This window comes from Garra rufa, chromosome 9 (genome assembly GCF_049309525.1).
Source record: "Garra rufa chromosome 9, GarRuf1.0, whole genome shotgun sequence".
NCBI classification, from domain to species: domain Eukaryota; kingdom Metazoa; phylum Chordata; class Actinopteri; order Cypriniformes; family Cyprinidae; genus Garra; species Garra rufa.
Window position 1 is genome coordinate 19,045,749 of NC_133369.1, and position 24,478 is coordinate 19,070,226.

At 36.4% G+C, this 24,478-nt stretch overlaps 2 protein-coding genes across 2 annotated transcripts in view; one reads left to right on the top strand and one right to left on the bottom strand.

Moving 5' to 3' along the window:
* Positions 1–9,285, top strand: part of snap91a (synaptosome associated protein 91a) — a 28,829-nt gene extending 19,544 nt beyond the window's left edge. The window contains exons 13-20 of the mRNA XM_073847769.1: positions 1,455–1,637; positions 4,498–4,734; positions 4,816–4,840; positions 5,121–5,214; positions 5,391–5,477; positions 5,561–5,677; positions 7,547–7,641; positions 7,725–9,285. Of these exons, the coding sequence (XP_073703870.1) occupies positions 1,455–1,637; positions 4,498–4,734; positions 4,816–4,840; positions 5,121–5,214; positions 5,391–5,477; positions 5,561–5,677; positions 7,547–7,633 (830 nt within the window). The 3' untranslated portion in view covers positions 7,634–7,641; positions 7,725–9,285. The remainder of the gene's footprint in view (positions 1–1,454; positions 1,638–4,497; positions 4,735–4,815; positions 4,841–5,120; positions 5,215–5,390; positions 5,478–5,560; positions 5,678–7,546; positions 7,642–7,724) is intronic.
* A 1,901-nt stretch (positions 9,286–11,186) lies between these two features.
* Positions 11,187–18,025, bottom strand: prss35 (serine protease 35). The gene is made up of 2 exons (XM_073847135.1): positions 17,574–18,025; positions 11,187–13,429 (listed from the first exon to the last, which is right to left on the bottom strand). The coding sequence occupies exon 2, from the start codon at positions 13,414–13,416 to the stop codon at positions 12,142–12,144; it is 1,275 nt and encodes a 424-aa protein (XP_073703236.1). The 5' UTR covers positions 13,417–13,429; positions 17,574–18,025; the 3' UTR covers positions 11,187–12,141.
* Positions 18,026–24,478: the final 6,453 nt, after the last annotated feature.

Sequence of the window (24,478 nt, forward strand, 5' to 3'; positions counted from 1 at the left end):
TTTGGTTTTAGGACAAATTTGATGAAAGGTTTTGATCCACTTCGAATGTTGACTACTGTATATATATATATATATATATATATATATATATATATATATATATATATATATATATAATTTATTTTTTTAAACTAGGAGACAAATGTATACCAATAATAGAAAATGTATTTGCTTGAATGCTAATTTTTCAGTTAAACTTTTAAGTTGTTGTGCTGATTTGTAATGGAAAAATAAATAAAATACAGTATAAAATAAAATAATAGAAAAAAATACTACTGAAGTAGTAATAAAAATTACATTGAAATGAAACTATGTAGAAATTATTAAAAAAAGATAAACATGAAAAAGCACATGAAATTTCTAGAGCATTATGTAAAATACAAAATATAACAATAAAAGACAATTTAAAATATTAACAAAAAACAAAAAATATAATAAAAAGTATATAAAGTAGCAATTGCGATTAATCACATCCAAAATAAATGTTTGTTTACATAATGTGTGTACTGTGTATATTTATTATGTATATATAAATATATACAAATGCATGTAAATATTTAAGAAAAATGTATGTTTACATATTAAATATAATTAGATACAATATAAATTATATGAATATAAATATGTTCAAAATATGTACTGTATGTGTGTGTATTTATATGTACATAATGCATGTGTGTGTACTTTGTATATGTGACCCTGGACCACAAAACCAGTCTTAAGTCGCTGGGGTATATTTGTAGCAATAGCCAAAAATACATTGTATGGGTCAAAATTATTGATTTTTTTTTATGCCAAAAATCATTAAGAAATTAAGTAAAGTTCATGTTCCATGAAGATTTTTTGTAAAATTCCTACTGTAAACATATCAAAATGTAATTTTTGATTTGTAATATGCATTGTTAAGAACCTAATTTGGACAACTTTAAAGGTGATTTTCTCAGTCTTTTTGATTTTTTTGCACCCTCAGATTTCTGATTTCAAATAGATGTATCTCAGCCAAATATTGTCCTATCCTAACAAACCATACATCAATAGAAAGCTTATTTATTGAGCTTTCATATGATGTATAAATCTCAGTTTTGTCAAATTTAACCTTATGACTGGTTTTGTGGTCCAGGGTACCATATGTATTATGTAATCAAAAACTTTGTTTAGATTAATCACAATTTATCATTTGATATAATATAATACTAATATAAATGATACTAAACACAGCTTCTTCACAGTTTATTAAATAAGTTAAACCTAATCGATTGATAGCCTTAGCTAGAATACTTTAAAAAAATGTTTATGTAGATTTAAACAGTAATTTAGTTTAGAAACGCCTTGTTTTGATATTGTTCTTATGCTGGACCATAATGAACTGTTTGGATATTGAAGAACTGTTAAGAATCTAAAAGTGCACTATAGATTTGTGCTGGATTTGACATTTTGTCTGTTGACGTCTGCAGGGTTGATTTCACCAGTCGCCCCCACGGTTACAACAACCCCAGCACCAGTGCCATCCTCAGCCCCAGCTGACTTGCTGGAGTCAGCTTTTGATGCCTTTGGCTCAGTGCCGGTATCCGCCACACCAGCGGCGGCAGACAGCGCCCCTGCCACCGCAGCGCCCTCTGGTGGCTTTGATGCGTCAGGTGAGAAATCAAATTACGCACGTTCACTGGGCGTTTTGAACAGATAATTACACTCTTATTAAACATGAATGCTAACCTATTTGACAAAACTGTTTTAGTTTCTCTTTCAAGCTTACTTCCTGCTCAGCACACTTTTGCCTTGCATGAGCACTTTTACATCTGCTGACCTTCTTAAATAATCCAGAGAGGATGTGGCAGCACTTATAAAATGCATTCTCCCCGTGCTTCTCTTTTTTCATTTCATTTTGTGTTTTGTCTATTCTTGTTCTCTTACTGTACTACTGCTTTTTCTTGACTTTGTCATCTGTCCCATTCTTCCGTCGCTTTGTTTCTGATAACTCTCTCCTTGCACACTGAACTGGCTTATTGCTTGCTCCTGCTGTGCCATTGGTGAGTTGGCGAGAACTCAGGGCTTTGTGGCATGTACCCGATCACGCCGAATGGTTTGGGAGGTGTGAATGTCCTAGCGCTGTTTGTTCTTTACCCTTTGACCTCTTTATTCTATTGACCCCGCACGCCCATGTTACAGATCTTGTGCATTACTGCATTGGAATAAATTGCCTGCCTTAGTGTTGTTGGTACTGGAACAGTTTTTATAGATAGTGCACTAGGTACTTTAACAATGTTTTTTAATGTTTCATTAGGTTATATTCATTCATTTAAACACATTTGACTCACAAAATGTTGTGTTATTTATGTTGATGTAAATAATGCTCATATGCGAAATGATTAGAATGTTGAACTTTTACAGACCAAACTAGGGCTCTATGATTTCCGCAATGCAATAAAAATGGAATTTACTGTATAACGTAAAATGTCCCAGAATTTGCTACATTTTGGATGTACACTTCAAAAAATACTATTTAAATATGAATCCTGCATGTCTCTTTGAATGAATAGTGTAAGCGCATGGTTTGGTTTACTACACACAAACTGAAGTGCGCATGATGGTCGTAGTGTTTTCAGTCTCATTAAATATTACTACTACTAATAAAATGATCATCAAAACATTATTTTTAAAGAATATTTACCAGAATTTATGTAACAGAAATATGTAAATACACAACACAGTATTTCTGAAAAAAAAAAAAATTAATAAATTAAATAAAATAATAAATTAATATTGTATAAAATCAGATAATTAGAGTTGCTTTTGATTAAAACCAAAATGGTTAATGAAATCATTAAAATGGAATCTAAGAAAACTAATAAAGAACACAGACTTTGGTAAAAAAAATAGAACTGAATTTGAGAAAAAATAAAACGTATTTCATAGGGCCTTAAAAATGCATTTCGTTTTTAAAGTTTTAATAAATTGCTGTTAAATTGTGTAAGTTTCATGATTTCAATTATTTAAACATACTCTTTATTTAATATTTTTTATTTAACTGTTAAAACAGAGTCTAGAAAAATTAAAACGGAAAAAAACAGAATCCAAACAAATTTAAATGGAGAAGAAAAAAAACAGAATTTGGAAAAAAAAAACAGAGTTTGTGAAAAACTAAAACTGATTTCATAGGGCCTTCAAAAATGTATTCATTTATGTTTTTTAAATACTTTTTTTAGACATGCTATTTGATTAATAATTTTGAATTAAACAATTAAAACAAAGTCTAGAAACATTTAAATGGAATTTGGAAAAAAATAAAACAGATTTCAAAGGGCATTCAAAATATAATTTATTACATTTTAAGAAATTGCTGTTAAATTGTGTAAGTTTCATGATTTCAATCAATTAGACATTTCATTATTATTTTTTAATTTAACCATTAAAAACAAATTCTGAATTTGGGAAAAAATAAAACAGGTTTTAAATCAAACTTTAACCAAATTTTTGATACTTTTAGATACTTCTTGTGAACTTTTTGTGGTGTATTTTTTTTTATTTTATTTTTTTAACATTTGTAAAAAGCGATATTTCTTCATTTGTTTAGATGTAAAACTTGCACAAAGTCATTTTAAGCTGAAAAATACTTGGTGCACCTTTAAAATTTTAAAAGACCCTAAACGTTTGCTTTTAAGATGGGTTCTCCTTATCCAGTATAACTGGTTCTATTTTGTTTGGTGCCTGACAGAATGTGTCCAACTGTGTTGTAATGCAATGAAAATCCTGTTTATTAGGATGTGTTGCCAGTTTGCGACTTTCCAATGCATGTAGTTAACACTCCTGAATGCAGTTTTGAATACCTCATGGATGTTTTGATAAATGTGTAAAAATGTGTTTTGTATTAATACAGTACCATTCAAAGGTTTAGAGTCAGTAAGTTATAATTAATAGTTATTTAGAAAAAAATGCATTAAATTAACAAAACGCGAAAACCTTATTGCAAGGCGTAAAAAACTGTTCTTGTGAACTTTCTATTTATCAAATAATCCTTAAAAATTGCATTTTCCATTTAAAACATTTACGCAGCACAACCATTTTCAACATTGATAATCATAAGAAATGTTTCTTGAGCATCAAATCAACATATTAGAATCATTAGTGAAAGATCATGTGAAACTGAAGATTGGGTTAATTATGTTGAAAATTCAGCCTAGATTAAAACAGAAAACGGTTTCCAAATATTTCACAATAATACTGGTTTTACTGTATTTTTCATAAATAAAAACCTTGGTGAGCATAGACTTCTATCAAAAACATATATTCTTTCTGACCCCAAACATTTGAACGGTACTGTATACTGTGTATATATATTTTATTTGATTGTTTCTGTCTTTGATTTAATCCTGTTACATCTGCCTTTGTGTATTATGGGACTGCTGACAATTTGTACGGTAAATCCCAAATCTAGTCTAGGCTAAATGGTCTCAATCCATGCTGGCTATATTAACCCACTCTCCTCTGTGCCAACCCCAGTGTTTGACGGATTAGGAGACCTTCTGATGCCAGCCATAACGCCTCAGAGCACAGGCGGGACCCCCATGGCTGCAGCGGGCACGTCGTTGGCACCTGGAATCGTGCCCACCGCTGGGCCGACAATGACTCCAGCCATGGCACCAGCTTTGGCCCCAACAATGACCCCCACAGCAGCTGCCCAACCAATCAAGCCTATCGGAGGAGACTTGGACACTTCACTCGCCAATCTGGTCGGAAGTACGTACAGAATAGTGACGAACAGTCATTTTACACACCATCATTGCCGACTCTAACTTTTCTTGTTTTCTCGTCTTGTAGACTTGGGGGTTGGAAGCCAAAAGAAGTAAGTTCAGTGTCTGGTACATTGCATCTCCTTGTCCCTGTTGTTCCCAGACACCTATTAATCTTGTCACTTATTCATAATGTCTATTCATGGACATGAATTACTCAACCTGACCTGTATTGACAAATCATTTGGACTGTTATGGCAGCTTGATTGATTCGCTCTCCCTTGGAGCACAATTTAATCATGTTCACTTTGTGTGGCCCTAGAGCTGTATTTATGAACCGAGAAGAATGATTTACACATATTATGATTGCTGACAGCTATTTGTTTTGTACAGGGAAAACCAGTGGAATGAGAAGAAGCTGACAGGAGGAGCTAACTGGACTCCTCAGGTCGCCCCTACTAGCTGGGGAACACCTGGCGCTCAGATGGTAGTGCTTGCTTTTTCTTAAATGATTAAAAAAATGATTAGGTCTTTCTACATCAAAATTTTACATTGTTACTTTGTGTTTCTTTGTAATTCTTGTGAAATTTCTGAGTGAAAATTGTTTCTACACCAAGTATTTTTGTGTATATTTTATTGTGGTCCTGTTTTGATTGTGTTTAGTCTGGCTCTGCCCCTGGAGCCCCCGGAGCTGCTGCCCCTCCTGGAGCAATGGCAGCACCCATGGGTGCACAGCCTGGCTTTGGCATGGTGAGAAATCACTTTAGTGTCTGTATTTTGAACTTAAAGTATGTGCTCACAGATGAATATTTTACTTAGCATTTTTTACTCAGGCCCCAGCAGGAGCTCCCATGATGCCCCAGCCCGTGATGATGGGCCAGCCCATGGGTCAGCCAATGATGAGACCACAATTTACAGGGCCAGCAGCAACAGGAACACCTGGAGCACCAGTAAATAACACAAAATATAAATCTAAATAAATAAGTAATAAAATAAAAAAAATAAGACTAAACAATTCAAATGTTTGGGGTCTGAAAGGTTTTTAATGTTTTTGAAGGAATTTTCTTATACTTACCAAGGCTGCATTTATTCAATTAAACAAATTGTGAAATTATAAAATATTATTACATATTATTAAAAAAAAAAAAAAAAAAAAAAAAATATATATATATATATATATATATATATATATATATATATATAGAAAATATTTTCTATGGATGCCTGTTTCTGCCATTGAATAAAAAAACAACAACAAGGTAATTCATGTTTTTACTAAACAGTTTTTTACTAAACAGTTATAAAGTCAGAATTGTGAGATATAAACTTGCAATTCTGGTTTTCAATTGCGAGTTATTAAGTCAGAATAGTGGGAGATAAACTCGCAATTCAGACTTTTTTTCTTGCAAATGCAAGAAACTATCGTGCAATTTTGAATTTATATTTCGCAATTCTGACTTTGTTTGAGGAATTCTGACTATTTTCTCACAATTCTGAGTCAATTTAGACTTTTTTCTTAGAATTCAGAGATAAAAACTTGCAATTCTGACTTTTTTCTAGCAATTCGGACTATTTTCTCACAATTCTGAGTCAATTTTGACTTTTTTTCCTTGGAATTCAGAGATAAAAACTTGCAATTCTGATTTTTTTTTTCTTGCAAATGCAAGTATATATCTCGCAATTCCAACCTTTTTTTCTAAGAATTATTAAAAACTTGCAATCCTGACTTTTTCTCGCAAATGAAAGTTTGTATTCAGCAATTTCGACTTTTTCTCGCAAATGTAAGTTTGTATTCTACAATTTTGACATTTTTCTCTCAATATTTTGAGTTTATAAATGCAAGTTTGTATTCTTACTATTCAGACTTTTTTCTCGCAAATGCAAGTTTTTATCTTTTTTGAGTTATAAACTCACAATTGCAAGTTATAAAGTCAGAATTGCAAGACATAAACTCACAATTCTAAATTTTTTTCTCGCAATTCCGAGTTTATTGCGAGTCTTTTTTTCTGCAGTTTTGACTTTTTTCTCAGAATTGAATTGAATTTCAAAAAAATTCTCGCAAATGTGAGCTTATATCTTGCAATTTTGACTTTTTTTCTCACAACTTTGCAGTTTAGTTTTCTCGTTCTAATATTACGAGTTTATAAATGCGAGTTTGTATCTTGTAATTTGGACTTTTCTTTCTCGTAATCCCGAATTTATATCGCACAATTCTGACTTTTTTCTTGCAATTTTGTCTTTTTTCTCAATTGCAAGATATAAACTCTCAATTCTGACTTTTTTCTCGCAAATGCAAGTATGTATCATGCAAATTCTTTAGTTTTTTCTCACAATAAAGTCAGAACTGAGAGATATAAACTTCCAATTGCAAGAAATAAAGACAGAATTGCAGGATAAAAAAGTCAGAATTGTGAGATGTAAACTTGCTATTGCGAGAACAAAGTCTAAATTATAAGACAAAAAGTCGCCTTTTTTATTCAGTGGCAGAAACAGGCTTTTATTGTTTTCTATAATAATATGTTTTAAAGTGTAATTAATTTCTGTGATAACTCCAGTCCTCAGTTTCTCACAATCCTTCAGAAATCATTCTAATATGCTGACTTGGTGCTCAAGAAACTTTTCTTATCTTGAAAACGACTACATTGTTGTAATGCAAAAGTCTTTGACACTTTTGCAATGCACTCACAATTTAAAGCATCCATGCTGAATAAAAGTATTTCTTTCTTTAAAAAAAATCATGCTGACCCCAAATAGTACAGTATGTATTTTTTTTTAAAATCAGTTTGCATCATTTCCTCACGTACCCTTTACTTTCTCAGTTGTCTCCAGGGCCAGCTGCCCAGAGCCCCAAAAAACCTCCTTCCAAGGACCCACTTGCAGATCTCAACATCAAGGACTTCTTATAATTTCCCAGGTATCGTTACCTTTCGAGTGACTACTTAAATGAGGCACTAAATCACCCAGCACCATGACCTTTTCTCCATCCTCTGTTTGCAGTATTTGTTTTCTCAAAGACTGAGCTCCAGTGAGAGAAGTCTGCTGTCTGTTTACACCCCCAGACGTTTGAGGAGCCTGCAGCTAGATATCCACTGACCCCGCCCCAATCCCAAACCCCGCCCACTACGGCTCACCCAGCCCAGCCTTCCTGTGTCATGTTGTAGCACAAACTGTGAAGTGAATCATAGAGAAAACAAGCCGAAAAATGAAGATGTGCTTATTTCGATGTTCTCCTTTGTTTTGAACGAAACAGAATAATATTAAGAAAAACAGTCACAAATGAAAATGAACGATTTAAAAAATGATACGTATGTATGTCTTTTCCAGTGTTTAAGTCTGAAATGAATGACGTGTGTATGTCGATCCCCTCAACTTATGGTTCCTCTAAGACTTCCCTTTTGGGGTCAAAGGTCCCAAACAGGTTGTTGGAGCGCTTTCTGTTGTATGTTAGTTTTGGAGCAGTGTGCAATGTATCGTTCGCAGAAGGTACTCTGTGTATATTATCCTCACTGACCAAAAAAAAGGTCTCTCCTCTGCTCAAATTTTTATCTGTGGACAATTTATTGATGTGAACCTGGTATTCGGATTGTAAGACATTCTGTTGTCATCTCCCATCATTGATTGACATGTTTGTTTACAAATAATAAATATATGAAATATAAATATATGAATTATGTATAAATTAATAACATATCCAGGCTCCTCTATCCTAGATAACCCTCTTGGTGATGACATGTCATTTTTGTATTTTAACTGCTATTATTTTTCAGATATATATTTTTTTGATTGTTTGAACTCTAGTTGTCAGTTCACCGTTTACATACTCTATTTGGATTTCCCCATTGGACTACAAATCTCAGATGATCTCTAGAAAAGGTCTTTTGCAGTATCTTAAAATACAAATGTACAGCGACTTGTTGGTGATGTTTCCCAAAAAAGCCCCCAAGATTTCACAGTTGTAGTCAGTGGAATGCTGTGTTTGAGTCTCATAGTTACTTGTGCTTGTATGAAATCCAAATTGAAGCTGGTACATGTAGTGTTATTTTGTATAATCGTAGAAGATCCCATCCACATGTTTGGTTCTCGGTCTTTCCCTCTCATACTACATTATGAACCCTGACCCTTGTTTGTTAAACGTAATGGTTGATTCATTCTCCCTCATTGCTCCCTCTGTGTTGGTGAGTGTTGGTACTGTAGTTTGCACAGCAAAATAGAGTGTGGAGGAGAAATATTGGATGAAAATACCTGAGTTCATAGAAAGTAGAGCGTAGGTTCATTAGCAGAGATAGACTCTACAAGTTAGATCCGTACAAGTTTTCAGGAGGTCACTGTTAAACAGTGTTACAGAAAGGTCTGATTGACAGCCCTGTATAGCCAAGCCTCTGTAACTCACTCTCCCTCTTAGAGCTCTCGTGGAAATGACAAAGGCAGATCTATAGATCTCTCTTTTGCAATTCTCTTGAAAGAAATTTTATTTTGAGTTATTGATTCATATTTGACACCCCTACATAGTGCATGTAAGCCCTTTGAGATGCAATAAACACTGATGGGAAGAATTGCCCACCTGTGTCCCAGTGTCTGTTTTCACAAGGAGAAAAAATAATAATAATACACCACCAGTCAAAAGTTTTTGAACTGTAAGATTTTTAACGGAATTTGTTAAATATTTTTTACTACTTAAAATAACTGCTTTCTATATGAATATATTTTGAAAAGTAATTTATTCCTGTGATCAAAGCTAAATTTTCAGTTCATTTTCAGTAAATCATTACTCTAGTCTTTAGTGTCACACAGTCGTTCAGCTGATCTGATTATTATTACTATTATCAATATTTAAAACAGCTACATTTGTAAGGATTTTAATAATAATATTAATAAAATTAATATTATTTAGCAAGGATGCTTTAAATTGATCAAAAGTGATAATGTTGATAATGTTACAAAAGATCTCTATTTCAGATAAATGCTGCTCTTCTGAACTTTCTATTCATCAAAAAAAAACTGAAAAAACTTCTACTGAGCTGTTTTCAACATAATAATAATAAATATAGCTGCAAGCAGCGATTATTATTTTCATATGTACATTTAAGCACACATGGAAAAAGACATTATGTAGTATTTTTTATGCAAATACAGGTCATTTACCATAGAAATATTATGTTTTCAAATGTTTATGACCGTTACAGCACCAGCACCTTAAAACTTTGCATGCTTGTTTACAATCACCTGTCACATGCGCTCAACAGGTTTTGTGAAGTTTTGAGTTTTCCTTTAGGCTTTATAGGATTTTGCCTAAATACGGACAGGCCCCTTTTCTAAACGACTACGTTATAGCTTTCCAAAAGGTAAAATTCAAACATTTTTGTTGATAATTATTGTCCTAGAGAGTCCAGAGGATTGTACTGCAGTGTTTTTTTTTCCAGAAAAAAAAAAAAAAACCTAGGTCTAGTTCGCAAAAGTGTTGTTTTTTTTTTTTTTTTTTTTTTTTTTTTTTTTACATCTCAGTTATTTAACAAATGATTTGATTGACAGTTCAATCAGTTCTAGAGGCAAAGTTGTTCGGAATGAGGAATATGATACGAATATCGCACATGTGCAAAAAAAACTAAATAAAGGTCAACATTCATAAATATTGTAAATTCTGTAAAATAAAATAAAATAAAAAAGTAAGACAAAAATAATGATAACAATCATTACAACAGCTCTATTATTACATTTATTACAGCATTCTCCTTTGCTCAGAGAGGCTGCATTTATTTGTACATTAAAAGCACATGCCTGATTCAAGAAGAGGGTCTTAAAAATGGCCAAATAATATTATTTTACTAGTATATTAATTTTAAGTTAAATTGTGCTTTATTGGTAGGCTATAATGTCTATTAGAATGTTAAAAATGTTCATTGTTAAGCAAATATTTTTAAATTGTTGTTTTGTAATAACAAAAAGTGCTATGGTAAGAGTGCTTCAGGTGAGCGGTGCGTCACACCACCTGACGCCGTGGGTCATTCCCATAGATATGGTGTGATGGGACCACACTCACCAGCCAATGCTATCCACCACTATCCACCGCCATACAAGACAGCAATCCCGTGAGAAGTTGACTACAGAGGCCAATCCATCACCTCAAGCTCTGTGATAAGTGAAGCCATTGATACTAGCATTTTTTATTGCTATTTTTTTCTCTGTTTATATATATATTACAGCAACTATTGTTTTTTTTGTGTGTGTGTTAATTTATATTGTAAATATTGTAAAAATATTTCAATATTGTACTGTTTTTGCTGTATTTGGATCAAATAAATGCAGGTTTGGTGAGCAGAAGAAACTTCTTTAAAAAACATAAAAAATCTTACTGTTTAAAAACATTTGACAGGTAGTGATGTATATATATATATATATATATTTAAAGCAAACGTAAAATTGGAAAAAATGAACACACCATTTTGTCCTCTTAGACCAATACATATAAATCTCAGTTTATTTGGTCCTTAATAACAAACATTTAGAAAAAGTTGTACAAAATGAAAAAGTATGCAATCTGTTTTTGAGAACATCAATTTTATATTAAAATTTTCAATTTATATTTCCTATCAAGCTATATTGCTTTTCTCTTTATCATAATTACAATGATATGTATCACCGACCATATCTAAATTTAAATAACCCTGTGTATTTTTTTAAAAGAACGACATGATCATATGAAACTCATAATGCGAGTCTTAAATACATACTTACAGTTCTACAGTAGGCTGTTACTCCAACAGGTCCTCTGATGTTTTATATTTAAAATTAAATTAGCACCAAAAGTCAACAAGGGCATCTGAATCTGAAGGTCAAACCTCCATGAATTGCCTGCAGTGTGATACAAAAAGCAGAACAATTGTAAATGGAAGCCCTTGAAGACAGGTTACAGTTTATGCTATCGAAGGCACACAATTGTAACATTTAATAATAATGATAACAAGAGCAAAGGGGTTTAAATAGCACAAGCACTTTGTTCTTCAAGAAGAAAAAAGGAAGAAAAATCCACAAACTTCAAAGCTTCTTCTCTCAGAAAAAAAGTTTTTTTTTCTTGTGTCAACTAGTCATCTAGCTTTCTACTTCAAGATATCCAGACAGATTACCAGACAAAACAAATGCCTCCCATAGCAAACAACACTGACTGAAGTACATTTTCTAATTCGAAACGACAGTTTAGGACAGAATTAGTTCTCATTAGGACTGAATCTAGAAATACATTCGCTCTAACTGATTCATAACAAAAGTTGTCTAATAAAATAAATTAAGGTATCAAAATAGCTTGGAAAAAAGTTCAATGGTAGGTGTGTTAAAGTCTTTACTCTTGACGAATCCAGCAGTTTGTAGTGCACAAATGGGAGGCACAAGGGTTGCTCAAACAGGGCGCTGACAGAGTCTCTCAGGTGCCCCGACACTGGCTGGAGTCCCCATGGACCCAAAGGCAGATTTGTGCATACTTGACGGGCGTGATTCGCACAGCCACGTTGTAATCCTGCTGCATCCCGTTAACATCCACCCACTGGTGACCCGAGAACACTCCAATGATCTTCCGCTTCCACTTCTTCTTGCCAGGCTCTTTGAGCCGAATGTAGACCCCTGAGCCGCTGGATCCGGGCTTGGCGTCGCAATACTGGTACAGCAAGTCGTTGGACTCCTCAGACACAGAGCAGAAGCGGTACACCAGGTTGCCTGGCCGGTCATCGTCGAATCCCGAGAAATGGATACGTCCTGCAGGCAGCTTCTTGATGGAAGGGGTGACACCTAGATCCATGTACTTGGTCTTCTGCGCCCTTTTGAGCTCCAGGATGGCATAGTCATAATCAGCCACAACGTTCTCCGAGATTCCTTTAAACCAGCCTTTCGGCACCTGCATCTGTTTCACCCGGGTCCATCGGAACGAGGGCTGTTCGGACGTGGTGCTACGCCGACTACGGTTTCTCCTGCCTTTGCCTTTTCCCCTACCCTCCTGCTTCTCAACAATCTCTACATTTTCATTGATTTCCTCCTCGTCCTCTTCTTCTTTTTGCTTCCTCGGGCCTTTCCCTTTTCGTCCTTTCCCTTTCCGTCCCTTCCCTTTCCGCCGTGACCGTTCTTTCAATACGCCAACGCTGAGTTTTTGTACCCCATCCAGGTAGTCCGTACCATTGTGGATGCAATGAGCGGCAGTCAGGACGTGTTTGGGTGACACTAGCACTCCAGAACACCCTGTGGAAATCTTCACAGATGTGGAGAATGGATACTTCAAGGAGTACTGCTTGTCAGCGATGGTAAACCGTGTGTCTGTGCCGTAGACTTCTCGTCTGCGCCGAATACGTGACCCAGAAGCTCCCATCCAGTTGTTTCTTACGTTTTGCTCCTGAATGGTGATGGTGGTAAGCGTGCGGGTGCCATTTTCATACATGGTTTCATAGGACAGTAGCTGCTCCAGATCATTCAGACTAGGCTCTGGGAGACCCCGCTGGCACTCAATGCCACATATTCCATGGAGCTCACTCTGCGGCTTGGCCAAAAACTCAGAGCTGCCCAGGTGCACCGTTTGCTTTTCTTGTACCAGTGGTACTTTCCTCTGTGGCCAGGTGTAGTCATTGTCACCTGTGGGATCGTCCACTGCTGCAGACACCAGCACAGCCAGTGCTGAGATGCAAAGCAGGAGCGTTAAGGGTACCGGGCCCATTGCAGAATGACCCCTAAACCGGACATAAACATAAAAAGAGAATCAATATCACTTAAAATATAGTTACATAACACTTCAAGGCAACAGAGTCAAGGCACTTGTCCATTTTGACAATTTTTGTGTTCAGGGTTTTTGGGGCGGGTCTCGATGACTCATTGGAGCCACTGGAGCACCCCCCAAGAGCTTTGACACAATTCAAACACCTGGTAAACTGTTTGCACTACCAACCAGTGTGCTCATAATTAAGATAATACATTAAAATAATATGGTAAGACACGCTAATTTGCAATATCAAACAGTAAAACAAGCTGTTTTGTAGAGTTAAAAATAGCGAGATCATTACTGCACATTTTGGATGTCTTGATTATAGCACATCTGATTTATTTCATTAGCTCTTTAGTATCCAAAAATAAAATTAAGGGGGGCTCAGGAGGAGCTTGACTGGAAGCATGGAAATAAGCAACAAAAGATTACATTAATACAGTCATGACCACTAGGGGGAGACAAATAATAAGACTTTGGAGCACTATTTCAACAGCCCTGGGAAGAGTGTATACACTGTACAGTTCACCTCATTCCCCATTATCACATTCCACAGATATTTAGATCCAATCCTAATGTGCCTGTTAAGTCAACAATAGTATTCCCACAGATTCCAAAACAAAACGTTGAATCTGCTTTTAAGACACACACAATAATATTTAATTACTTAAGAAATAGTTCAAATAACAAGTGAAGGCCAAATTTGCTGCTTCAGATTTAGAGACTAAACAAATGAGTCAAATAGCGCACAAATATGCTCTAATTTAGAAACTTGTCCCTAAACCGCACCGACTAAGAGAAAATATCTGTCATTAGAGGAAAATGATGCTGCCGGTGGAGACTGGAGGTTTGTGGTGGGGACTGTAAGCATATTGACCCTGTCGACACTGACTTGAGTTTTTTATGTCAGTGGTTTGGAAGCGTTCCTACTGTCTTGGTAAATGTCAGTATTAAGTATAGGGGGTTCTGCGGATGGTAATGAAATTGGTACTGTTACCAGTAAATCAGAATATAAGATGATATAAAAAAAAATTTTTTGGGATATGAGTGCTTTTTTTTTTTTTCACCAGACCAGCAGTTTGCACAGTGATGAAGAGATGCTTGACTCTTCCACGCAGGTCTCACATGCATAAACCATGCACATAAATAACAGAAACAAATGCGTGATTGTAAATATAGATACTGGTTTTCCCAAAGCTTTGAACGCATTTCTATGACTTTTGCACTCATTCGTGAGTGGAGGATAAGGATTGTCAAAACCATATAATAGAGACTGCACTGACCGGAGCATAAATATGAATAATACATTTTCAATGAATCTGTAAATATTGTATACATTTCCATTATGTTTACATGCCTGGAAATCATAATTTTATCTAAGTATCCTTATACCTTTAGGTTTTCCATATAAGTGAGAAACCCTGTTTGCAGAAGTGACAAGTTTATTTGGCAATAATGACTTTGTTTTCCAGCTTCATACATGGCTACTAACCAGTAAAGCTGGAATATTGAATTTCATTACATCATACAAATCAGCCTAGCAACAAAGTGAACACTGCAACATTATATTAAAATATATTAATATTAAAAACTACTTTTTTAACTCAAGATAGTGCCATTTGCATCTTGATGATGTGTGTGATATGAGACATAAAAATAGTGCTGGTTTCAGTTACCCGGATGCGTGGACTAATACAGCATTGCTGTGGACAACAGCGACTGTTTGGCAATTTGAGACCCATAAATGCCATGATTTACCAATCAGCAGGGGCGCCGCTAAGAGGGGGAAAGTTAGGACAATTCTAAGGGCCCACGCCCTTTAGGGGCCCCCAGAGATCTGCTTTGGTGTGGTAGGGGGGGCCCAACCTCATATTTTGTCATAGGGCCCAAAATTGCGAGTGGCACCCCTGCCAATCAGAATAATGATTCCAGAGAGCTGTGTAATAAGTGCAAAGATAATTGCATTTATTTATTCAGTAGACACTAATTCAAAGACAAAAAGCACAAGCAATCAATTCATTCTTGAAGGGGTAAGCAATATATGAGCACTGTTACAATTACTTTCGAGGGTTTGCACTTACGTCACGATTTGGTCAGTTACCCGGATGCACGGCCATACTGGCGATACTCAGATGTAAACAACAGCATGCATTGCACGGTTAATGTACTATTGACTAAACTGTTCTGCTAATTTATGCTCTAAACCACAGACAGCCCAAAACATGACAATAATTGACTATTTTCAGCAGCAGTAATCAGTAAAATATGCACGTTTTTTATTTATTTTTTCGGTTCAGTGGCATTGTTTACGTTCAGTTCGATTGATTACTAAGCCAACAAATTTTTATGTCCTGCGATTCAGTTTTTTTTCCACAGCATAAAAAACTAACTGGGCATTTGTGACTTTTCGTCTCACAATTCAATTTTTTTTACCGCAGTTGCGAGTTTATATCTCACAGTTCCAACGATTCTTTTCAGAATTGCTAGTTAACTGAAAAAAGTGAGAACTGCAAGGAAAAAAAAAAACACTAACTGTGAAATACAAACTTAGAATTGACAAAAAACAAGTAGAAAGTCACAAATACCTTTATTTTTTTATCCTGTGTTAACAGCAAGCTTCCATATGCTAAAACAGAGGTATAAACCAAAGTCCCTTTCAGGTATATCTATAGGCTAGTCTTTGTGTGAGCGCAACACGACTGAAATGATTATCCAGTCACAGAAAAAAAACTTCAGCAAACCACAAAGCCAAGCATTTCACAGCCACCACTCTCATGCATTCATCATATGTTACATTGCTGAGCACCCAAGAAAAAAACCTAGACTGCAGCAACATTTTCTAATCAGTAGTCAGTTTAGAGGTGGAGAGGGTGGGCTGGAATATAGATTGCTACTGCATTCTTGCTTTAGTACTTTCCCCGAGGAGCTGAAATGCCTCTCCTCCCACCTCACACTTCACTATGACATGCCGTCGATGTGGATTATCTACATCAGCCGCTCTGTCTGTGAGAATCAATCTGTGCAGACAATGCTGTGCGGCATCAGAATTGTGAGAGGAATGTATGTGAGGGGAAGTTATGGATCCAGGCAATAACAAATCAGATTCATCCCTACTGGAGAGGACCATGAGAAGCGAAGCACTTACAGAGGTCCAAACAAATTCCAGTAAGACAATGATGTAAAATGTGCAGACAGCTCATGCAAAAGTCTGCAAACCAGACAAACTCAGTCTGATCTCTTTATCAACACTTCTCTTGCTAAAATGAACATCTGCAATCTGACATTCCTCCATCATTGCTGAAACATCGCTATGACATTTTCAATGACATTTCCGATGGCTTTTCTCTAACAGATACCTCTGCCTTGCTCAAATAGATCTTGAGATGCTAAGATTTGGTGGGGTTTAAAAATAAAAGTCAGCTGGCTCTAGTGGTAGGTTCAGAAAATTCCCCCTCCATGTCAGCATCACCCCATTTTTCCATTACAAGGCACAGAAATTTCAATCTTGCACTTTTGCAAACTTTTCAACCGGCTTCATCTACCAAACGGTGGCGCTAATAGTCGCATTTACAATTAAATATAAAACTAATTCATTCAGAGTTGCCAGATCTTTAAGTGCAAGTCTGTCCCTCACCGTCAATCATTTATTCATACATAAATATTTGCATTGAGAATTCTAAGTTATCTAACGAATAAGGTGAAAAATACTATGATAACCGGCTTTTCAATTAAAAAAGACCTCGGCTGTTATTTATTTTATTTTATTTTTTGCAAGGGCTGATTTAAAAATAAAGATGAGGAGCCAACCCACCTTAACTGTCATTAATTATTATTACTCATGTACAGATAAATATTTGAAATATTCAGTGCATTTTCAACTTTTTCAAATTTTAACTCCCTAAACTTTCAGAAAAACTTAATTATAGCCCATATCTTTCATAGAAGCTTTGCAATCAAAACTATAGGCTACTTAAAATGGTTCAAAGTGATAATGGCACAAAAAGTGTTTAAACTTAATGTTTTTTTAATATAAAGATAACTTTTACCAAAAATAATAAACTAAATAAATCAATAGCAGCAGTGATAACTCTCTGTGAAGGTGAAATGTGTCATACCTGCTATCATTCGATTGATGGAGATGTTCAATCCGCAAACAGATGCTTGTTATTTAAGCAGGAGCCGTCTAAAAGTTACTTCATTTCAGAGGGTTTTCTGCTGGATGGGCTGATAGTCCGTTTCTTCTCATATCTGCTCCACCTTCAAGTCAGGGAGAGCTCGAAGCCCTTGGTATGAATTACACTTGACGTTTAAGGGAAAGGGAGGAAAAAAGTCCCAAGAAGATTTTCACAAAGAGTTTCGTATAGGGGAGGGACCATCATGCTCAGCAACGATGGAGCGGAGAAAGTGAAGTTGAGAGAGGGTTCAAGCACTTGCTCTTAATGAATCATGGGATTTAAATAAATCTTTATCTGACGTTTCAAAGAGTCGCTTATATCCAGAATTCAAAGGGGGTTTCCACTGATTCGTTCCACTGACAGCATAATAGCGCAGCAGCGGCTTTATTGTCATTTGGTTCCGTTCCCACATCACTGTCCGTGTACATGATGTTGCAAACACGCGAGCAGGGGGTCTGCGAGTTAAAAGAACGCCTTCAAAGTTGCGTGCACATGGATGCAGATTCGTGTTTGGGTCGATGACGTCACGCTCCTTTTTTTGTCTGGATCTATTAGGTAATTTACTTTCTGTGACGAATGTGTTTCAACTTTCAGATTTTTTTTTATATAGGCCTATTTACATTTTGTGAAACTAACAGCAAACACATAAATTTGTTATAACTAACGACTGTTTAAAAAAAACGAATAGTATTAAAATTTTAAAAACTTATAGAACGTATAGAATGTTTGCACTTACCTCAGGATTTAATCAGTTACCCGGATGCGCGGCCACATTGGTGATACTCTGATGTAAATAACAGCATGGACTGCATGGTTAGTGTACTACTAAATACGTTGTTCTGCTGATTTATGCTGTCTAAACCACACACACACACACACACACACACACACACACACACACACAAAAACGAGTGGAAACTAAAATCATATAGAGAAGGCCTTAGCAGGAAAAGGGCGCAATATTTTGACAAACTAAAGTTAATAGGTGGTAAAGATACGCACAAACAGTATTAATTAAGATATTAGGCTAATGTTTCACCTACCTGACTGGAAATTATATATACAAACACAAATATTGTCAAGATTATTTTTCTAGAAATCCTGGTTCAGTTTGGCCAACCACAAATGCCTTTGGTTCCTCAGTTTTGTTTTGTTTGTTTTTTTGACCATTTTTAGCAGCAAAATATATTTTGTTCATTTCAATGGCATTGTTTACATGCATTGCCCCCAATATGGCTTATTGATGATGCATCTTGAAAACATTTTTGTGATACTAAAGACATAAATGTGATATAACTAATGACTACTTAAAAAAACTTGTAGGAAGCAATGTTGGTGTCATCTGACAAGAGAATAGGAGATACACTCTAACTATAACATTTTGATCTTTTTTTTTTTTTTTTTTATTAAAAAGCATTTTTGTTCAGGTCTAATGAAGTAACCAGTATGAACATTTAGTGATATTCATATATGTTGTAAGCTTCATGATTTATCTTTACATTTTTATCATAACTTTCTTATTATGTCATTGACATTTGCAAATATAAAGGTTTTGTTTATTCACCCTTCACTTCAGATGTGCACAGTCTCTTTAGAATGCCTCTAATGTTCCTTCATTGCCATTTATTCATTGCTTCATTCAATAGCTAAGATTAACACTATCAAAAGTGTTTCCACTTAATGAGCTGCGGGAGCTCTGAGTATTTGAATGATTGGGTCGTATTTTATTCAAGAAATTAAAGAGGCCACCAAACAATTCTGCTGTGTGTAAACACTTCACGCTAAAGTGCACAAATTCCCTTTAGAGAATTAGAGTGACTGCTAGAACAAGAAAGAGGCATTGAAATGCAAGAACTGACTTTAATGTGATACATCATATAACAGTATATTCAGGTATATTTCTCTTTTTTCTTGTTTCTGTTTTCTAATTCTCATTCAGTACAACAAATCAGCTTTCAGTCTTGTTCATTTTTCCCAGAGACTCAGGGAAAGGGTCAATCTTTCAGGTTCCACAATGTAGGCTCACATCAGCACCCTGTGTGAGGTTCTCTGTCAAGTCTGAACAGAGAAAGGTGATCTCATTGCTTTAGACCGTAGCCTCCACCCTGCAACTTAGAGAATGTGCCCCTGATTATCATGAGCTCTCTCTCAATAAAAAGTATATCATTTTTTATTTTCATAGCAGGACCCATAAATTGTTATATTAGTGTTTGACAATGTCACTCTGAAAGGAATGGCATTATGTAATATTTCTGCTCTGGTTCCATAGAGGTTTCTTTGTCAGGAGAATCACAAAGGTGAACCGCTTTGGGTTTTGTGCAAGCATATGCTATTTGAAGATGTTGCGACTGAATATTGCAACTATAGATTTCGCTTTGAGTTTCCAACCAGTGAGTTCCTTTTTCCCCCTCAAAAATAGGTTGAGATTGCGTTGCTTCTTTGCTTCTTGATCAGCAAAAAAATAGAGGTTAACCTCCTCTCAAGTAGGCTTGCATTGGCCATGACTGGATTCCAGTTTGCTTAGCAGCATGTGGTCAGATTTCACTCACACTGCTAACAGCCCGTCCATGATTCCATTTATATGCTAAAGAAGACGTTTTGCTTGAGTTCAAGGGACTGTGAGTGTTGTGTTGAATGGCTGCTCAGACACATCCTTAGAGAGCCAATGAAGGCGATGTAGTGTAGATTAAAGAGCCAGGTGTTTATTTATGCAGGTCATGGTCATAAACCATCTCAGCAGGCCTTCACCTTTCCTTGGCTTATTAGAGTTTCCTGCCAGACAGAGAGAGCCATTTACAGGGAACCACTTTCCTAGCCTGCCCTGTGAACTAGCTGGAAGATAACTTTGGGTTAACCATACTGAATTTGTTGACAGCAAATATTTAGACACATTCAAAAGTGTCAAAGGTCAGGCTGCAGTGTCATTATATAGCAAACATATACAAGCAGCAAAGCAAATAAATGTATGCGCTACTGTTTAAAGGTTTGGGCTCGGTGTGATTTTTTTATGTTTTTGAAAGAAGTGTCTTATGTTCACCGAGGCTGCATTTATTTGATCAAAAATACAGTAATGTATTTCTATTCTTCAATGAATAGAAAGTTCAAAAGGACATATTATACATATTATTTGATTTTTTTTGCAATGTAAAAGTCTTTACTGCCATTTTGATCAGTTAAATAACTTTATTGTACACATTGAAGATATTTCTTGTGTAGACAGATGTATTACAGTTGAAGTGATAAGTTTACATACACCTTGCAGAATCTACAAAATGTTAATTATTTTACCAAAATGCATGTTACTTTTTATTTAGTACTGACCTGAATAAGATATTTCATATAAAATACATTTAAATATAGTCCACAATAGAAAAATAATACTTGAATTTATAAAAACGATAGTCCCATGAGTCCCTTGTTTGTCCTGAACAGTTGAAATGCCTGCTGTTCTTTAGAAAATCCTTCAGGTCCCACAGTTTCCTTGGTTTTTCAACATTTTTGTGTATTTGAACCCTTTCCAACAATGACTGTATGCTTTTGAGATCCATCTTTTCACACCGAGGACAACTGAGGGACTCATACGCAACTATTACAGAAGGTTCAAACACTCACTGATGCTTCAAAAGGAAAAACGGTGCATTAAGAGCCGGGGGTGAAAACATTTGAACAGAAAGAAGATGTGTACATTTCTGTTATTTTGCCTAAATATCATATTTTTTCATTTAGTTTTGCCCTTCAGAAGCTAAACAAGATACTTACCTTTTTCCAGATGACAAAATATGGTAAATTTACTCTGATCTTCAAATTCAAAAAGTTTTCACCCCTGGCTCTTAATGCATTGTGTTTCCTTTTAAAGAATAAGTGAGCATTTGAACCTTCTGTAATAGTTGCATATGAGTCCCTCAGTCATCCTCAGTGTGAAACGATGGGTCTCAAAAGCATACAGTCGTTGTTTTAAAGGGTTCAAATACACACAAATGCTAAAAAACAAACAAAGAATTTGTGCGACCTGAAGGATTTTTCTGAAGAACAGGCAGTTTAACTGTTCAGGACAGTCAAGGTACTCAGGAACAACTATCACGTAACAAAATAATAATACTAATAATAATAATTCAAGTGACAACACAGTATTAAGGATCAAGTGTATGTAAACTTTTGAACAGGGTCATTTTTATAAATTCAACTATTATTTTCTTTTGTGGACTATATGTAAACATTTTTTTATATGAAATATCTTATTCAGGTCAGTACTAAATAAAAAATAACATTTTGTATGATCTTGACCTAGATTTAGCAGATTCTGCAATGTGTATTATAAACTATAGATTTCAACTGTATATACATATATTTTATGTTTTTATGTATTTTTTATATTGTAATAAGCATATTACAGCATTTATTTCAAAGAATATTTTGGGCACTTTGAACTCTGTGTGGAGTTGATTTATTTATTTATTTTTGCACATGCCCCAGTTACACATCCAGTACTGTGGTTCCAACCACATTTTTCCCTCTGGTGGATTTTTTTTTTTTATTTTTTTTTTTTAAGATTTTCATGCAGGAAGTTATAAGGATGTCCAATGTCTTGATAAAAGTAGCCCACCAGGACTGCTGCTAAAGTGAGACACTTGGACGGACTTCTCTAAGAGAAATGACCTCCTGTGCTTGAAGCGAAGCTGCCAACATACACAAGAGAGGAGCAGAGCACTTCAAGCATGCAAACAGCTAATACAAACTAAACAGAAATGGTTCCTAAGAAAACACACCGATTTGGCACAGGGAGTCATTCTGCTCCGATACTGGCCCAGACTTGGTCTACAATTCAACATGTAAGCATTCTCAAGTCAGTGGCTTGAAACAAGTTCAACGTTTTACAATGACAGGATAAATAGATGTTGACTTCCATTTTTGGTTGTGTGTTTTGCCTTCAGCGTTTCAGTGTTAAGAGTTTGTTATCTGGTGTTTACAGCCAGGGTCCTGTGGGATAAGGTCACAGGTTATTTAGTTGTTCTGCTAAATCTTAAGTGTAATATATACAAGATATGTATACAAATCACTCACAGTCTGCTTCTTGGGACTTGCGTTTAGGTGTCCAAACACGCAATCCTTTGCTTGAAATCAAAAAAGCTATGCTAATACAGAAAGCACTTGAATTATTATGACATCTGCATAACTGCCAATGAGCTTCTTGTCTGGCAGAAAGTCAAGTATTTACATATAGCGCTAAATTGCTAAATCACATTGGCTTCACTGTTTGTGCTGGATCACTTCAAAGAACAAAGTTCAAAAGCGGCTCTTATTCCCCCTCGTGTGACCTTTGACCTGCCTTCTTGCATTTTTCCAGCCGGTCACTTTAGGCTGTATGGCTGGTTTCATTGTGCTTCTCCTTATCTCTCAGTCTGTCTCATTTTCTGTTTTGTAATAGCATGTTCGGTTACCCAATCAGTCCCTGCCAAACACGTGCAAACACTTTGCTTGATCACGTGAGAAGATTAATCATAGCAGCATCATAGTCAATGAAGAAAATTTTCCATGTTGATATTCTGAGCACAATGAAGAACAAGTCAGTGTTCCCCACAGGGAACTCAAGCTGCGTCCGAAAACGCCATGGAGAACGTCTTCAGCGTGACACGCCGATGACGTCAGACCAGGAAGCTATGAAAGCACATGGGCACAAACGATCGGCAGCTTCTGTCTTTCAGCAGCGCTCTATGTGTGTGTCCGATGTTTCTCTGCTTTTCTGTGCCAGTTTGCACAACTTTTATTTGAAAGAAACACGTCTGTCTCTAGTATAATGGCTTCAAACAAGAAATTTAGATCGTGTGTGCCTCCCTGTCCTCGCTACATCACGAACAGGGACACACATGATTTGTGTGTAGCTTGTTTGGGAGCGAAGCATGCAGAGTCAGCCCTGCGAGAGAATGTCCATTCGCATGCTTCGCTCCCAGAGGGCTCTCTTTGCGGAGGGAGCCCTCATCTCCATTCCCTGTGGTTCCGGTCCCACTGCTGCTGAGGCAGGGCGCCGGCTGTGATCATGGGGTTCGCAGATGGATCTGGAGGAGCGCATGGAGACGGGCGAGCCCCTTTCTCCTGCCTCAGCCCCCAGATCTAGCCTTCAATCTGGGTCGGAAGCCCGCTCTGCAGTTTCTTCCCCCCCAGGGAGAAGGCTTGACACTTCATCTCTCTTCCTCTGAGGAGGTAGAGGTTGAAGTTGTCGATGAAGCCACAGAGACACCTCAGTCTGCCCTGTATGAAGACTTAGTGGAGGTGGTAACACGTGCAGTGGCCAAATTAAACATTGAATGGCCAGATGAAAAGGTTCATGAGCCAGCAAAAAGTAAGCTGGATGAAAGGTTTCTTAAACCTAATCCACCACCTCCACGCTGGGGTCTGCCATTTTTTCCTGATCTCCACACTGAGGTGTCGAGATCGTGGAAACACCCATACTCGGCCCGTGTTCTCTCCCCCACCACTTCCCTTTACAGCAATGTGGTTGGGATGGAGAAACATGGTTATAGGACGTTGCCCCGGGTTGAACAGACGCTTGCGAGCTATCAGTCCCCTGCCATTGCATCGTCCTTAAAGGCCCCGGCACTGACATCAAAGCCACTCAGAACCACCTTGGCTTTGATCGGCAAGGGTTATGCGGAAAGACATTGATGAGGAAGACCGGGTCAGAGCCACTGACAATGACGACCTACTTCGTGTCTCTGATCTGACTCTGTGGGCCACCAAAGAGACCGCCAAAGCTATCGGGCAGTCCATGGCAGCTTTGACGGCCGCAGAGAGGCATTTGTGGTTGACCCTGTCAGAAATAAGAGAACGAGACAGGGTCTTCCTGCTGG